This window comes from Podarcis filfolensis, assembly GCF_964270895.1.
Source record: "Podarcis filfolensis genome assembly, chromosome: 12".
Lineage (NCBI taxonomy): Eukaryota > Metazoa > Chordata > Lepidosauria > Squamata > Lacertidae > Podarcis > Podarcis filfolensis.
The window spans coordinates 32,060,532-32,077,195 of NC_139614.1; the positions used below are offsets into that span (position 1 = coordinate 32,060,532).

Below are 16,664 nucleotides of genomic sequence, written 5' to 3' on the forward strand. Positions count from 1 at the left end.
ACTGGTTATATTGCAATGAACATTCATACTGATTTGGAAGGCCAATATAAAATGGTGGTAAGCAGGCCACCATACATTTAAATCTATCTGACACCACTTGGATAGATGGATAGCCATGGATTCCTCTCAAACATTTCTGGGAGCTGTAGTTTTTTAAGGGTGCTGAGAGTTGTTAGGAGACCCCTATTCCTCTCAGAGATCCAATTCACAGGGAACTCAGAGAACTGTAGTTCTGTGGGGAAACTGGGGACTCCCGACCACTCTCAGCACCCTTAAGAACCTACAGAATTCTTTGGGGGAAGCCCTGACTATTTAAAGTGGTATCACAGAGATTTAAAGTTATGGTGTGGATGTGCCCAAGATGTTAGAGGGATTGTGGCCTACTGTAGGTGTCCTAAGCTGGCCTGTTGTCCTCAGAGGCAGTGGAAAAACACTTCTGTTGTCAGTTTTGAAGTAAGATTCAAGCTGTCAATCTGATCAGTTTTGTTTTTTCCCATATGGAAAGGGAGGGGGGGCAGAGAGGCATCATCTTTTCATTTGGCTCAGGCAGCAAAGGCTGCCTTTGATAGGCCCTATTTATTTTACTCGTCTCTGCAGACATCCCTATCCCCTGCCAATTTGCAGTTTGCAGCTTCCAAATCATTCCTCTGGCTGTACTTTTTACTCCATGCATACAGTATTGCTAGGCTTGCAGCCTCCAGAGGGGCCTGAGGGCTGCGACTGACAAGAGCCTAGCCCATGGGTAGGCAAACTAAGGCCCAGGGGCCGGATCTGGCCCAATTGCCTTCTAAATCCAGCCCGCGGACAGTCCGGGAATCAGCGTGTTTTTACATGAGTAGAATGCGTGCTTTTATTTAAAATGCATCTCTGGGTTATTTGTGAGGCATAGGAATTCATTCGTATGTATTTTTTCCAAAATATAGTCCACAAGGTCTGAGGGACAGTGGAACGGCCCCCTGCTGAAAAAGTTTGCTGACCCCTGCTCTAGCCTAAAACATGGGGAGAGCCGCAGGTTGGGAGAAGGCTAGCCTATGTTGCCTGGGACCCTCTTAAGGGAAGACCCCGCTGGCTTGCTCTGCAGTCGCTGCAGGCCGTCTGAAACTCTCCCCCCCCCCCCCAGACGCTGCAACAGGGAGTGTGTTTTTCCAAGACCTGGAGATGTATCCTGACGGCAGCACCCAGATTTGTTCCCCATATTGGGGTATGGACACAATCGGGTGCATGAAGCGCAAGCGAGGGGGCTGCAATGTGGAAATCCCTTAAGTGGGTGGGGGCGAGGAACACCTGAAGCGGATAGGAGGGAGGAGAGTGTGTTTCCTCCTCTCCCTTAAGCAGTTGCATTATTCCATATATTTTTTCCTTCATGCTCACTTTCTCCCACGCCCGCCCGCCATCCCCTCTCTTGCAATTAGTTCTTTCTGACGAAAGGTAAATGCACCGCACAAATGTAACGCGGCCTGACCCTGCCTCAATCTGAGGATCTTTTTATGCACCTTACAGACACCCCTTTCCAAACCAGACTGCTGTTTTTGCTTGCAGAACCAGTCTTTGCTCACAAGTGCAAGCGGGCGAGCAATTCCTGCTGCAGCGCGACCTGCGAGCCTCCCAAGTCCCTCATTCAGACGCGCCGAAATCGTCCACCCATTCCCAAGCAGCGCGCTTTTGCAACCCGACTCCCGAGTGTGGGCAAGGAAGGAAGGGCATGGGTGCTTCGAGGCCTGCCACTGAGCATGCTCGGGTGCCACTGAGCATGCTCGGTAGCGTTTCGATGGTTAAGGAAAAAAATCAACAACTTGACGGGTAGCGGAGAAAGGGAGCTCGGCTAGGCCGGTGCGGTTCTGACCGAGCGCCGGGCGCCGCAGGTTTTTTGCACGCCATGGGCAAAAGGGATAACCGGGTGGTGAGTAAGTCGCGCCGCGCTGGAGGGGAGGCCTCTGGGGGGCGGCGAGGCTCTGGAAGGAGGCCCCACGGCGGCTCCTCCTGGACTGGGTGGGGATGCTGGACCCGGGAGTGAAAGACCTGGGGTGCAGGACGGAGGGGAGGGAGGCTGTTATGGTTTGGCGATCACCTGAGAAGTTTATTTGGGGAGGGGGGACCTGATGTTGGGATGGACTGTGCCAGACATGCACACGGCAGGTCTTTCTTTCTCCACCCCCCGGTTGGGGAATCCGGGATGGGGAGGCGGTCATTAAAATATATATATATTTATACCCTAATGGGGATGGTGGGACCTTTCTGCGCCCCATTGGACTTGGAGTGTCTCTGAAGTACGTAGGTTAAAAAAACATGATTTCCTCCTGCAAGTAGCAGGTGGCAGCCAGGGGATCTGTTGGGCGGGCAGATCTAATTGCAATGTGGCAGGAACTTAACCGTACGGGGCATTTTGCGACTTTGCTTTAAGGATTGCGACCCTGTTTCTTAGTCCCCCTGGTGTTTTCACTTCCACTTTTGTGATCCTGTTTGAATACGTAATTCCGGTGCTTTCTTTGGTGTGCTTTTTCACCGTATGGGTATAGGGTTTTGATGTTTTGAGGCTGGCCAAGTAAACCTAAAGGCAAAGCAGGAGTGACTAAATGATATCTGCAGCTGTCCTAAGCAAAATAATAATAATAATTGTATTCAAGTTGTACCAAGGCCATTCATTGCTATTAGCACAGATTGGAAATGTGAACGGTCACACTTTGTGCATTAGCATGGAAATGTTCTGAAGTGCCTGGGGAGGAAGGAGGTTTGAGTGATCTCTGCTAAATAGAATTCCTTTGTTGGGTAAAGGCAGATAGCTGTAAGCAAGCTCAGGTTTCTTTCTGAGATTTGATGCTGAAAGGCCCCCTCCAGGTTTTTGGGGTTTTTTTGCAGGTGTACAGTGTCATTGGCACAATAAGGTGTATTTGTGGGGGATTTATACAAGACCGTCAGCACATCATTCCACTTCATTAGCTGTTTGGAAATGCTTCCCCACTGTTACTGCTTTATTACCATCTGGAGAGGCACTCTTGCACTATAGTGCAACAAAAGCAGGCAACAAACACACTGGAACACTTGTGGTATAAAAAAATTGCAGGATTTCAACAGGAAGCAAGGGAAGTGCGCTATTTGGAAATGAAGCATTATGTCTACCCCAAAGCTATTGCATATGCAAAGAATGTTGAAAGTAGGGTATCATCATGAGCACAAATAATAATAAATGCACAGTAAAGAGAATGTCTGGCCTTACTTGTACAGACCTCTAGAAGTTGTTCGATACAAGTAACTAAGGCTCCCTCCAGACATCCTCTTTACTGTGCATTTTTTATTATTTTTGCTCATGATAATATTATTATTATTATTATTTATTTTTTATTATCTCTTAAGGTGTTGTGTTAAAGCTATATATGAGATTTGGGGCATAGTAAGAACATGGCAATCTCAATTGATTTCTAATTTTGTACAAGTTAGGCACTGTCCAAATGCAAAAACTCTGGCAGCCTTTCTCAACCTGTGCGTCCCCAGATGTTTTGAGACTACAAGTCCCATCACCCCTAGCTAGCAAGGCTAAAGCTGAGGGATGATGGGAGTTGTAGTCCAACAACATCTGGGGACCCACAGGTTGAGAACCACTGGAAGGTCTTGTCCATGTAGTAGTCTGCCTTATGGTCATTGGGGCTGTCAAACTTAAACCAGAAAATGGTGAAGAGGAAATACCTGCTGCTAACTCAAAATTATATTGCTGAAATAAAGAAAGTTTCAGGGTTATTTTTGTTCTGGTACTCAAAATCAATTCTTGGGCTGGCTCAGAATTCTTTAATTCTTAGTGTAAGGTCTTTTGTACCATGATCCAGTTGGTGGCACTAGCAAAAAATGAAGTAGAAATCCTAGGAAACTGTGTTATTCCAATTCAAACCTTTGGTCCATGTAGCTCAGTTTTGTCTACACTGATCGGCAGTGACTCTCCAGGTTTCAGGCAAGAGTCTCTCTCTGCCCAGCCTGGAGATGCCAGGGATTAAATTTGGGACCTTTTGCGTGCAAAGCAGATGTTCTGTTGTTGAGGCATGATCCAGTAGATCCTGCAAGCTTGGAACCTGCCCATTCTTGTAGTAAACCAAACTCAGAATTAGCTTTGTGTCAGAACACTTCCTCATCCCTTCTCCTTCTCTTTTGCACCATAATTAAATACTTACAGGGTTCCTTCAATCACAGTTTTCCAGTTTGGATGTAATGTGAAACTGTGGTTTTAAAAGCCCTTCAAGTATTGACTTATGGGGCAAGAGTGAAAGGAGGAGGAGAGGGGAATGGAGCATTGCAGGGGGCAGAGAATAAAACTAGCTTATGTCTGAACCAAGCCACTCTGTCCTTCAGTTAGAACCTTTCCATGATGAGAATAATAAAGACCTATATTACAGCTTGTTGTGAGGATAAATAAGGGACTTCTGTGGGCCAAATGTTCAGTGCTACTGAGTTGTATGGTGCTCTCAAAATTTGCCCAGGCTGTAAATATTATCACTAATTTCTACAACCTTGGTTGTGTGCCAGTGTTTCTTGAACAGAATGATTTCCAGAGGCTGAGTGTACACAGCTTCTGCCAGAAAATGAGACTACAGAGAGAAAAGGCAAAATGAATGACTATTTAGTGTTTGTTATGTGTTCCATTTAAAAATCAACACTCTTTGATAGTCAGAGAGCAACTGGACTTGGAATATAAAGCATTGGTTCCCCCCTCAGAATTTTGTCACTGCCACAGCATATATTTAAAGTCAATTTAAAGCACGTGTGTCTCTCCCCCCCCCCCCAAGAATCCTGGACACTGTAGTTTGTTAAGGAATTTGTAGCTCTGTGAGGGTAAACTAAAGTTCCCAGGATTCTTTGGGGGAAGTCATGTGCTTTAAATATGCTTCAAATGTATGGTGTGGTTGTCACCTTTAAATATTTATATATTTTATTTCCATAAAACTTTAACACCACTTGGTTCTACAACAACAACAACAACAACCCTGTAAGTGGTTTACAAAAGATAAAACAGAAAATCAACCCATAAGGAAGTCTGTGCACTTGTCTTCTAAGAATCTGCTAGGTACCTGAAGAAGACTGTTGTTATTGTTGTTTAATTTAAAAATGCTTTCATTTCTCTCTATAAATAGGAGGTTGGGGTGCTATTTTAATGTCAGCAAAGTGGAATGACTTTGAATTTATCGCTTTGTAATCTTTTAGGCTTATATGAATCCCATAGCAATGGCTAGATCACGAGGTCCTGCTCCATCTTCAGGACCTACCATACAAGACTACTTGAACAGACCAAGACCAACATGGTATGTATGGCCATAATGACTTCCCTCCTTTTCCAGAGCCCTTGTGTTATGAAGGAGAATGGGACTTCAGTTCCGAAGGCTATCACCTGGTTTGCATGTAACTCTTAACCATAGCCAAGTGCTATGTTGGTTTTAACTATGGTTTATCCAAACAATTCAAGTATGTTAACTACGAAAATGACTTTTTCAGACAGACTAAAGTTTAGAGTAATCACAGTTTGTTTTGGTTCAGACATAACAACAGACTACAGTTAGTTGAAGGTAGAAGCAAATGCTCCCAAGCTCCTTATTGTGGTCGTACCAAAAGAGGAGCAGGGACAAAGTGTAGTTTATTATCACATGCCAGTGCAGCCAATAATAGGCCAAGTGAATCCCATGGAATAATTACTTGCATCTAAGTCATACGTCCCCAAACTCTGCCCTCCAGATGTCTTGGAACTACAACTCCCATCATCCCTGGCTAACAGAACCAGTGGTCAGGGATGATGGGAATTGTAGTCCCAAAACATCTGGAGGGCAGAGTTTGGGGCTGTATGATCTAAGTAGCCTCAGTAGGTTTTGGCTTGAAGGCAGTTGCCCAGACTAGATAGATAGATAGATAGATAGCTTGGATCATAACGTAAGTTAACATAAGGAAATTCATGAAAGGTAACTTTCCCATAGTAACCTCCCTCCTGTCATTCACAGTGCCCCATCCCATATTTTTTCAGGATTTCCTCCCCACCAACACTACCTTCTGGAGAAGATTTTCAGGGGTCATCAACTTCCTTAAGTTAACTTAACTAGGGTCCAAGCCTGTTGTATCAGATATGGTGAATTTACAACTGGCTGCCTTGAAGATTTTCATAAATCAGGACTTTATATTGTTTTGTTTGCGTTAAAGGGAAGAAGTAAAAGAACAACTAGAAAAGAAGAAGAAGGGTTCCAAAGCCTTAGCAGAATTTGAAGAAAGGATGAATGAGGTTTGTTACTGGTTTAACTTTATGTAGATAGATTACTTAGATTTTTTTCCTCCTGCTCTACTCTCAGAAGCATAATGAAATTGTCTTGTTATCCCACCCCAGCCATCTGCCTGCCCTTTTACTGTATTACTTTAAAACTGTAGCAGAGTGATAGAAACTGTTGCTTATCTCGTCCCTTGCCAATCCAATATTATTGCTAAATGCTGTTTCCCCCTCCCCAGGAAATGATAACATCTAATTTGTAAGGCCTCCATTTTGCAAGCTTCCACTGTGAAAACTGCAGATTGTTCTGCTCAGCAAGAGCTAAAATGGAAAGTTCTGTCAGACCTTGAAATACCTTTGAAATGTATTCCGATAACTCTGACAAAGCTATTAGGAGCCATTGTGCTACGGGAACATAGTGCCCACGAAGGAGCGATCACTACCAGCAAACATAAAATTCTTGCCAGAAGCCTTAAAAACTGAGGAGAAAGAGAAGAGCAAAGGGAGGTTAACAGACATAGCACTTATAGGTACGCATTCCTAGGAACAGCCGCTGTAGCCCAGTATGTGAGGACAAAGCCTTGCTTTTTATACTAGAATAATGACCTTTTGGAGAATGAAGACTATTAGTGACACCAAGGGATTTAGATGTTCAGCAATTCTTAGGATGGATGGAACGCTATGTAACTTTCTCCAAGTTCTTAATAATATAGCTTTAAAAGTTTGTGAGAGCAACTTTTTAAGAAAAATGTTCAGGAGAGAGAAAGGCTGAATATGCTCCAGACTGCTATTTCTGCTCCAACCCCCTTATATAATGCTAGTATTGTTGATATTGTTAAGAGAAAATGCTGGTTATTTTTGTTGCTTTATGGTTAGTTAGGTTTTTTTTAAGGTTTTACTATTTTGTTACGCTTCTTTTTTATCATATTTGTGGGTTTTTTAGAAAAAAAATTCAAGGCCTGACATACCATATCATTTTAAATGACAAAGATTCTTGTGGCATCTCAAAGACTAAGAGTGTAATTCTGTGCACATCTACTCAGGCATAAGTCCTGTTGAGTTCATTAGGACTTCCACTCAGGTATGTGGGTACCCTATACCTGTAAGTCTCAGTGAACTAAATGAGACTTGCTCCTGAACAAATGTGTCTAGGATTGCACCTTAACAAATGTATTGTGGCCTACGCTTTCATGGACTTGAGACCACTTCATCTAGCAGACCCTGTTCCATGGAAGCTTCAACCACAATAAATGTCCCAGAGGATTCTGTGCAGTTCTTCCAGCAACAGTCTTAACACAGCTTTCACTGGAAGTTCTCCATCAATAGCCTTCGTGTATCCATGGCTTTGAGTTTTATTTGTTGAAGGGAGAAGCTGACTGCCTGCTCTGCGTGAAATTACAACTGATTACATCCAACGCTTTTTTTCAGAACTGGAAAAAAGAACTCGAAAAACACCGGGAGAAATTGTTAAGTGGAAGTGAGAGCACTTCAAGGAAGAAAGAGGTAAAACATCTTTAACATTCAAGGGCAATGGGGTCTGGATCTTTGGATAGCCTTTGCTGTTTGGCAGTACAACTCCTACTAAAGAACACATCACTGAATGTAGAACCCTAACTTCATCGATGACACACACACATGGACATACTAATTCTAGATTCATTTATTTCCTTTTAGAAGAAGAAAAAGGAGAAGAAGAAATCCAGTAGGGTGAGCAAAGATTTCAGGGTGTTTTCCCCCAATGTACAAGTTGATCTACATTTTAACTTAAGGGAGTTAAGTACACAGGTGCAAGGCATTCTTCTCCAACCTTGGGTCCCCAGGTGTTTTTAGATCATATACCTATCTCATCACCCCTGACAATTAGCTTCGCTGGCTGGGGATTATGGGCATTTGTCCAGCAGTATCTGGAGTCCCAGTGTACAGAAAAGCTGGTTTAAGGGAAAAAATGTTTTTGAAGGCTGTTTTATGTGTTGTTAATACCTAATCTTGGCTTTAAATCCAAATGACACATCTTTAGTTAAAGACTGTATCCTAATATCAGTGTTTGGCAGTCAAGAGAGTAATTGTTGGGGCCATCTTCTTGGGCTGTTCATTTTTGCATTTATCTAACAAATTCTGCATCTCACAAATTTACGTTTTGTTGTCTTTGGTCAAGTTGTCTCCATCTTCCTCTTCCTCATCAAGCTCTGATTCTTCCAGTAGTTCTTCTGATTTTGAAGATGAGGTAAGAATGCTGTTAACTGAAACTGTCCCTTTCTGTGAAATTGTGCCAGTTCCCCCTTTTCATCTCAATTATTTTAATATGTTTGCATTCGAATGTAGGGGGAAATAAAAACTCCAGTGTGTGTCATTTTGATCAGGAGGAAGGCAACCTTGTCAGGAACAGGTTTTTTTTCAAGTCTTCTACACCCTCATCCTAAGTACATTGGCTTGGATTGAGTTCTTGTACATGGGATACTACATATGGGATGCTCCTGCTGGTACAAGTGACTGGGTGGTGGAAGGATTTCTGACCATTTCTCCTGCAGCCCCCTGGAAACCTGCTCCAGGCCATCTGGAACTGCATTGAAGGAATGGGAGTGGGGGCTGCAGTGGAAAGTCAATAATTTTGCCTCTTTCCCTTCCCCTCCCTCACACGGAAGCCTCTGCTATATTGCAGGCCCTTGCACATTTGAACAGAGGAAGGAAAATGTAGTCCAATCTGTTAATGAAAACCTACAGATAACCATACCCACAGGAAAGGAGTTAGTCAGGATACTTAACAGGCTCCTGAATTTCGGGTTAGGCTGCTGTTAGGAGGAAGAAGCTCAGTTGTCGCCATGCATAGATTGTGGGCTCCCAGCCATTATTCAGAAGTAGATCTCATCTATTTCATCCATGTAAAGGCTCTCATCTTTGGGGAGGGTCTTCTATTGACTCTCCCAAGTCCTTCCTTCCTTAGTCTTCTCCAAGTTCATCTCAACTAGATAACATGGTAGAGGCTTTGAAAACTCGCCCATCAGAGGTGAGGAGAGGGAGCTGCAGCTCAATAAAGTCAGTAAAATGCCTGTGGTGCTCCTTCAAAGGGAATGACTATTGTGTTTAGCATGTGGGAGTAAGAGACTTCTTGCTTTTTTCCCCAATTCAAAACTACTTACGTTATTTTTACTGGAAGAGCAGAAACAGGCTGTTAAATAAACAGCCAGCAAAAATGAACATTCTGTGTGTGGAAGAGATGAAAATGTTACCTCGAGGCAGTGCATTGATTAAGTTGTTGAGGGCCCTTAAAGTATTGGTGTGCCTAAATGTATTGCAGGATTAAATGTTTAGCATGCATTGTTCTTCTGAAGATGGCAAGATAGAGTGCTGCAAAAGCTTAAAAGGCTGTGTCCTTATTAACACTGTGCAGGCCAAAACTGTGTATTAGGCAGCCATCTCGTGTATTAAAGCCCCAGTGACTGCTTCTTGTCTGCAAAGTAGCATCAGGTGGGGTAATTTGCAGAAGAGAAGGCAATTACTGGAGTGGGTGTTTACCTTTCTCCACCTGCTGTTTGCCTCCTGCAACCTGCTTTTCCCCCTAACCTAGGTTCCAGTCCTGTATAAGACAGAAATGTGGGTATCACTACCCAGCTATGTGAAAAGTAGGTTGGAGGAATCTTAGTGGAAAGATGTTGAGGTGTAGGCACCCTCTCCTCTGTTTCCAGTTTCTTCGTTGCAGATCTCCTCCTCCCTGTGCTCCCTGGCAGAAAATAACTGGTTGTTGAGCTCTTCAGTACACAAGATGACCACGCAAAGTGTCGTTCTGGCCTCAGTTTGGCTTGTCGCAGAGTAGAATTGTGATGTACAAAGCGAGCCCTTGGCCAAAACAATGCGTTCAGTGTTGTTGTTCAACAAAGAGAAATGCAAAAAAGCATCAAGGGAGTTTTAAAAGCTTAAGCACTCTGAATGGAAACTGAGACCAATCCACTCCATAGTTTCCAGAGACAAGTGATCCAACAAAATATAAAAAAACAGCAGCCAGAACAACAATAAAATGATTAGCATTAGTAAACAAAACATCAAATCACTGTGCTGGGGAAAGTATCTGGTAAAGGTTCCAGAAGAACCCTTCAAGGTTTTGCAAAGAAAAACAGGATCCAAACTAGCTGAGCTGCAATAATTAGCACATTAATAGTTCAAGTTAGTCTGAGCTGAATATGTATCTTTTTTTACTGATACTGTAGATACAATATTATATCCACTTATCTGGGAGCAAATCCCCATTGAACTCAGTGGGACTTTAGACATGTATGGATTTTTAAACAAGTGTTTATGCAGCTATCAGTGTACTTTTATGGGCTGCATCTGTCCTTTTAATTTTTCACTGAAAAATACTGCTAATGACCTTCTGGATGTTTAAACTTGAGTCAACGAGGCAAGAACTGTAGTGTTTGGTTGGACAAAGAAAGCCATTGGATTTAATCTTGATAACTAAAAATTAAGTTGCCTGTGTAAGCTTCAGCCATCCTTGTGCAGCAGTACAGTAGATGCCAAAATGATCCAAGCTCAATGCTTAGATAACGATTTGCCGTGAACAAAATCAAACCATTTTCTTAAAATATTTGTGGCTAGGATAAGAAACAAGGGAAAAAGAGAAGAAAGAAGAAGCACCGCTCCTCACGGAAATCATCTGAAAACTCTAGTTCAGATTCTGACTCGGACGGCAAGGTAAAGTGTCCTATTGTATTAGTCACCTTGACATTTTCCTAAGATACCCAGTAGCGGTGTGAGTAGTGGTACAGAGCCGCCCACCCAGCACTTGGTGGCGTTGCTACTGTTAACCTGGATAGTGCTGGGGTGGAGTAGCAGTGAAGATGGTGCCATGTGGTGGCACTGGCGAGAGAAGCGGATTGGTGGGAGATCCTACTGCCCCGCCATACACATTGCTACTGAAGATACCTTAAAACTTCATAGAATTTCATGGCACCTTAAAGACAAATAGTTCATGATGGCAAAAATAATATTTGTGGACTTAATTCCGCTTCATCAGATCTTAATATCCCTGATTTTTGTTTTCCATAGAGTGATATTTCCAAGATCAGTTAGAAGTGGGTGGGTGGTGCATCGTGGGTGTGTGATAGCATGTCACAGGGAGTGTGCCGTTCCCTTCTGTCCTTTTGTCTAGATTCACCTACTGGCAAATGTAGTTGCTGACCAACTAAGAACAGCCTTACCCTGTATTGTAAGAATAATACAGCAGCTGTTTCTGCATGACTGGAAGCTTTGTTATGAGCATCCATCTTCCAGAGTACAAATAAATTGTTAACTGTGCAAGAGTCATATTTCTCATCATAGGAAATGTTTAGACTTCAGGTAGCATTGATTTTATAACCACTTACAGCACAAGGGCTATCTTTTATACCATAATGTCAGGGAACTGCCATCGGAACTAGAGGAGGAGGCGAGGCTCCACAGCGATGCTGGAGAGGGGCCAAGCAGGGAGAGAGGCAGGTCTCCGGCTGGGGAAGAAAATCAGCGCAACACCAGGGATAGAGGGGGGCCGATGGGGGAAGCAGAGAGGAGGCTCCAGGACTCTTCGCAGGAGACCAGCGAGGAGAGCACAGGTCCTCCGCTGCCCACACCCACCCTGCGCAGAAGACTTCCGCGCAGGGAAAGTAGGCGGCGACTTGGCGTCAAATAACCTCTTTGCTGGAAGAGGTTCAAGAAACGCCCACTGACGGATTCTGCCAGCGACTGAACAGCCACGGAGAGGATGGCTGTCCAGAGAGAAACGGTTTAACCAGGCAACCTGGCCTAGAGCGGCGGTAACTTACGCACAAGCAACCCCTAAAGCCATTACACATAACTACTTTTCATCTCTTTATTTAGGACAGCTTAAAAAATAAAAGGGCAAAGGAAGACTATGAAAGAGAAAAGGTAAAATACTTTCATAAATTGTAAAACAGCAACTACCTCAAGACTTAGGGTTCATGTAGAAGCTCAGTGTCTCTATTCAGAGCACTTGTCAGCTGGAATTTGATTATCCAGATTTTCATAAGTGCTTCTTTCACTGTTGGAAATAAGACTTTGCCAAACAGGGCAAACATTTCTGAATCGTGAATGTCAATGAGCGTTCTAATGGGCTGGGCTGTTTGTGAAAATCGTGGTGCAATTCTCACTTCTCGTCAGTGAATTTCTGCCATTACTTATCGACATGGCTAGTTATTATCCACCTTTATTTGTATAAAGCAACTTTCAGGTTTCTTATACTGCCTAGCATCTGTCTGTCTCGGGAGGCAATAGAGGAATGCACCTTTGGGGGGTGAAGCCTAGCTGTTAGAAGGTTGCAGCTCCTCCTGGGGCTGTAGACCAATATGGAAGAGACATGTTTTGTTGCAGCTGGGGCAGACAAAGGTGTCCAGTTGTGCTACTGCAGATGCACCATGGCGCTTCTTCTCTCTGCGCTCCTCCTAGCAGTCATTTCTCCTCTGGTCACTGCTATGAATACATGAATGCATTTTGTCCTCTCAGGTTTTAACTTTTAATTTTTAGCTTGAAGTCTCTTTGCCCTTGAATAAATGTTCAAATGCAAACACTGGTGCATAAATTTTAAGCCAGTTGTTTGTAATACAGTGGTACCTCTGGTTACGAACTTCTTTGCAAAGGTCTGTTCTTAACCTGAAACTGTTCTTAACCTGAGGTACCACTTTAGCTAATGGGGCCTTCTGCTGTCGCCATGCTGCCGGTGCGCGATTTCTGTTCTCATCCTGAGGTAAAGTTCTTAACCCGAGGTACTGCTTCCGGGTTAGAGGAGTCTGTAACCCAAAGTGTTTGGAACCTGAGGTGTTTGTAACCCGAGGTAGCACTGTATATTCCTCTGATTGTTCAATACACAAAATGTGGCTTTTATCTTTCATAGGATACCAAAAGCCTTGAAAGGAAAAGGAAAAAAGCAGATCGTGGGGATGGCATGTTATCCACAGAGTCCTCATCAGAATCAGAACACACAGAGGAGGTTGGTATGCCTATAAAGTCAAAAGCTAATGTAAAAACAAATGAATTCAGCAAATAAACGTCCTGTTCAACTTGTCCCTTCAGAGATATGGGAGCCATTTTGCCATATGTGCCATTCCAGGTGAATGTGAATGAATAAATCATATGAGCAGGACATCCTTCCCACCTGGATGTTCCTAGTATGGGCCTCTGTGGTTGCTTTTTAATTGCCACATACCTGAAAAAATGTAAGAATTGTGAAGCTGTGTACAGGATAGCAGACTTTGTAGTTGGAAAAAATAAAGATTTCTGCATATTTGAGAGAACAGGAAATGTTATTTCTCCACAGCAGTACTAGACAATATTGGTATTTTGCTGTTGTATGTGTATTTCAGCATATTTGAAAATATTACTCTGCTCCTCTCCACATAGGTACCAGCAAAAAAGAAGAAAACCAGTGAAGAAAAAGAGAAAAATGTAAGCATTTTCCTGCTTATCAAATAACTTCCAACAAAAACTGATTTTAAATTTCAGACTGGCATAAATATGTGTCGGCACAAACTCACCCCCCTTACCATTTCAAAGTCTCCTGGAGTTTCTCTGACTTCAGCATTTTGGCATAAATGAGAGCAGAATTTTATTTATTGGTTTATTAAATTTACATCCCTCCCCTTTCTCCCAAATGAGCTGAGGGTGGCAATCACCTGACTGGCTGCATTGCTTTATATCCTACTTATCCTTACTTTGTATATGGCACAGAAATAAGGACCTAAACAATGAATTTGCATTGAATCAGACCATTAAAGACAGTGCTGCCAACTGTGCTTGCTTGGCAAAAGGTTTCCAAACGACATTGCCTGGATTTTTAGCTAGATTTTTCTCAAACTTATTTAATATGCCCGGGTTTGACACTGGGGCCTCAGACACTGTTTTGCTTAGTAGGTGTTACTCTCTATTTGGTTTAATTTAATTTCAGAATAGCTTTGGTTAATCCTTCCTTTGAAAACACATATGCCTATATTTGAGTGAATCGACTGCAGTATCCTGTGATCGTTCATGATATTTTAAATTCTCTTAAAGGATAAAACAAAAAAACGGAAGAAGCACAAGAAACATGGCAAAAAGAAAAAAAAGAAGACGGCCAGCTCAAGCTCTTACTCAGAATAACTTCAGTCAAGACTCTCTTTCCCCCAACACCTTCCTATCAAAAGTGCAATGAGACTAGAGAGAACTGCAACTGTGAAAATTACGACAAAACTTTACCAAACTGCATGAGTTCTCTTGTGTATTAACAATATTCTAAACTTTCAGCTTGCCCAGTGCAGTTGGGCTGGAAATAGCCATTGTTGTTGCCTGATGCTTAAATATATGTAGTACTCCCCACTCCCCTCGGCCCCAGTGACTGGTGTTAAATGTTTTAAAATAAGCCCTGCACATGGCTTAATGATGTAACAGCAGTGCAAAATAGGGTTGGTACCAGAAAAGGGTTTGCCCATTCCAGGGTCTTTGTATGTGCACCCTGCACCCATGGGTCCCCCTGCATTTTAATGGAAGGCCCCGATTCACACACGTAAGCAACTGTGCATGTAGATCAACCGTTTACTGTAATGACTGGGCCAGCCCTTACAGATGGACACCCTGCCTGTGCACCTATTCCCATAAAGCAAACAATGAATTTGGGTGTTTTTATTTTTGAACGGGTGGTTAAATTTAAATTTTCATTATATTTTTTTACAAATATGCAAAATTCATTATCAAAGATGAACACAGCATAGCAACTCCTGTGACATTTCATTACTACTGATGCCATTTTTTGAAAGAGGAGTATGTCAGTTACCTGTACAAATGTCAGTTTGTGTGTATGTATCATAATTTTGCTCTCTTTTTTTTAAAGTGGGGGGCATGGATGTTTGTGTTCTCTTGGATCAGACAGCTTATTTTGAATCCTTGCAAGCAGCACCAGTGTTTGCTGATGCTGTTGCTGTGCTTCCAAGGGTACTTTAATCAGCCATTTTTCTTTCTGAATATGGGGTAGATTCCACCGAGAAGACATTTCCCTGTGAAAAGTAAATAAGGACCCGCAGAAGAGCAGTTGTGTTGATGACTGGTTACGGAAAAGCTAGATGCGATTGGGGACAGTCGCTTTTGTTAATTTACATGGCTACCCCATTCACGTATAATAGTGTGGAGTGTCTAATTTTTATAACAAAAAGCATATGTGACTGAGGAGAGCTGAAATGTGGCAGCCTTCTCATTTGTGCTTCGTTGTTCCCCCCTAGTCTAGCTCACTTCTGGTATTGGAGCTGAGCCAGGGGAACGGTGCATAGAGCAACAAAACTTGGAGAGGTGACACAGGAGGGTGGGGGTGGGTGGGAAGAGAGGCTACCCCCAACTTTTGCTGTTTAAAAAAGACCCTACCCTCCTCTCCCTGCCTCTTTATGCATGAACAGGCATGCGAACAACAAATGTGATTTGTCTGTTCCTATCTAGTCTGGTCCTTGGTTTATTCGGAACCTGTAGCACATGCTGCTGGGATAAGCAAGGAAACGCCAGCCTAATGTGGCATAGCTGATGCCCCAAAAGTGAGGATTTTACCCCTGTTGAATCAAAATAATACTGAGTACTTAACATTATTTGAGGTGGCATTGAGTTAATTGATTTCTCTTCCCCCCCCCCCAGCAAACACTGTTGCATTTATTATTATTATTTGTGTTGTCATTAAGGTATTTAGAATTAATGTTCTGCATGAATTTGTCCCATTTTTAAATTAACCAATAGAGAAATACAGTTGTAATCGATGGGATTTTTTTTAAAAAAATAATTATGTTTCACATGCAGCATTACTTACAGATTTTTATTGCATCCATGCCTATGTTTTAAATGCACACTTGCTGAAGATATTTAGCATGTAAAAAGCTGAGGGGATGATATCAAACAGCTTCATATTGAAGCTGATTTTACTCTACACAACTTCCGTGGCAGACCTGTTATGCAACTATGTCTTGGTATTCAAAATTACTGCCAGACACTTAGTAAAGATAATGTTTGAAAAAAATATTCATTTCTGCATTGTCTCTGTGTGTGTCAGACAGGTGGACCGGAAATAGGGAGAGACAGAGTGTGTCCAAACAACTATTTCCCCCTCCCCTAGAAATAAAGTGTAGCACCATATACATGCTACGGTAACAGGAATAGCCACAATGAGCTATATAAATTTGCCTCCATAGGGAACAGCCCTGAGATTGAGTGATGCTTGCTTCTTCAGCTGCCTGTTAAGCAGATGAGCAGAAAGATACAGTGGTATCTCGGGTTACAGACGCTTCGGGTTACGCGTTTTCCGGTTACAGACCGCGGGAAACCCGGAAGTACTGGAAAGGGTTACTTCCGGGTTTCACTGCTCGCACATGCCCAGAAGCACCAAATCGCGTCACACACGTGCGCAGACACGAACGCTGCAGGTTACGAACACTGCGGGTTGCGGACGTGC

General features: G+C 42.9%; 1 protein-coding gene across 2 annotated transcripts; it reads left to right on the top strand.

Annotated features, from left to right (window-relative positions):
* The first annotated feature begins 1,714 nt into the window (after window positions 1-1,714).
* On the top strand, window positions 1,715-16,234 carry FAM133B (family with sequence similarity 133 member B). 2 transcript variants are annotated; one of them, XR_014540336.1, is made up of 12 exons: window positions 1,715-1,900; window positions 5,185-5,282; window positions 6,166-6,244; window positions 7,655-7,729; window positions 7,901-7,933; window positions 8,382-8,450; window positions 10,817-10,912; window positions 12,074-12,121; window positions 13,104-13,199; window positions 13,610-13,654; window positions 14,258-15,678; window positions 15,721-16,234. XR_014540336.1 is itself a non-coding variant. In XM_083578903.1 (11 exons), exons 1-11 carry the CDS (start codon window positions 1,877-1,879, stop codon window positions 14,342-14,344), a joined length of 750 nt encoding a protein of 249 aa, XP_083435029.1. In that variant the 5' UTR covers window positions 1,715-1,876; the 3' UTR covers window positions 14,345-16,234. The 2 variants fall into 2 exon arrangements, 1 of the variants encoding a protein (XP_083435029.1); XM_083578903.1 differs by having other exon boundaries at window positions 14,258-16,234.
* The last annotated feature ends 430 nt before the right edge of the window (window positions 16,235-16,664 follow it).

Excerpts from the sequence above, each read along its gene's own strand:
- FAM133B (XM_083578903.1), top strand. The coding sequence starts at position 1,877 with ATGGGCAAAAGGGATAACCGGGTG. Across the intron at positions 7,730-7,900 it reads GCACTTCAAGGAAGAAAGAG|AAGAAGAAAAAGGAGAAGAA; the intron begins GTAAAACATCTT and ends ATTTCCTTTTAG. Across the intron at positions 12,122-13,103 it reads AAGACTATGAAAGAGAAAAG|GATACCAAAAGCCTTGAAAG; the intron begins GTAAAATACTTT and ends TATCTTTCATAG.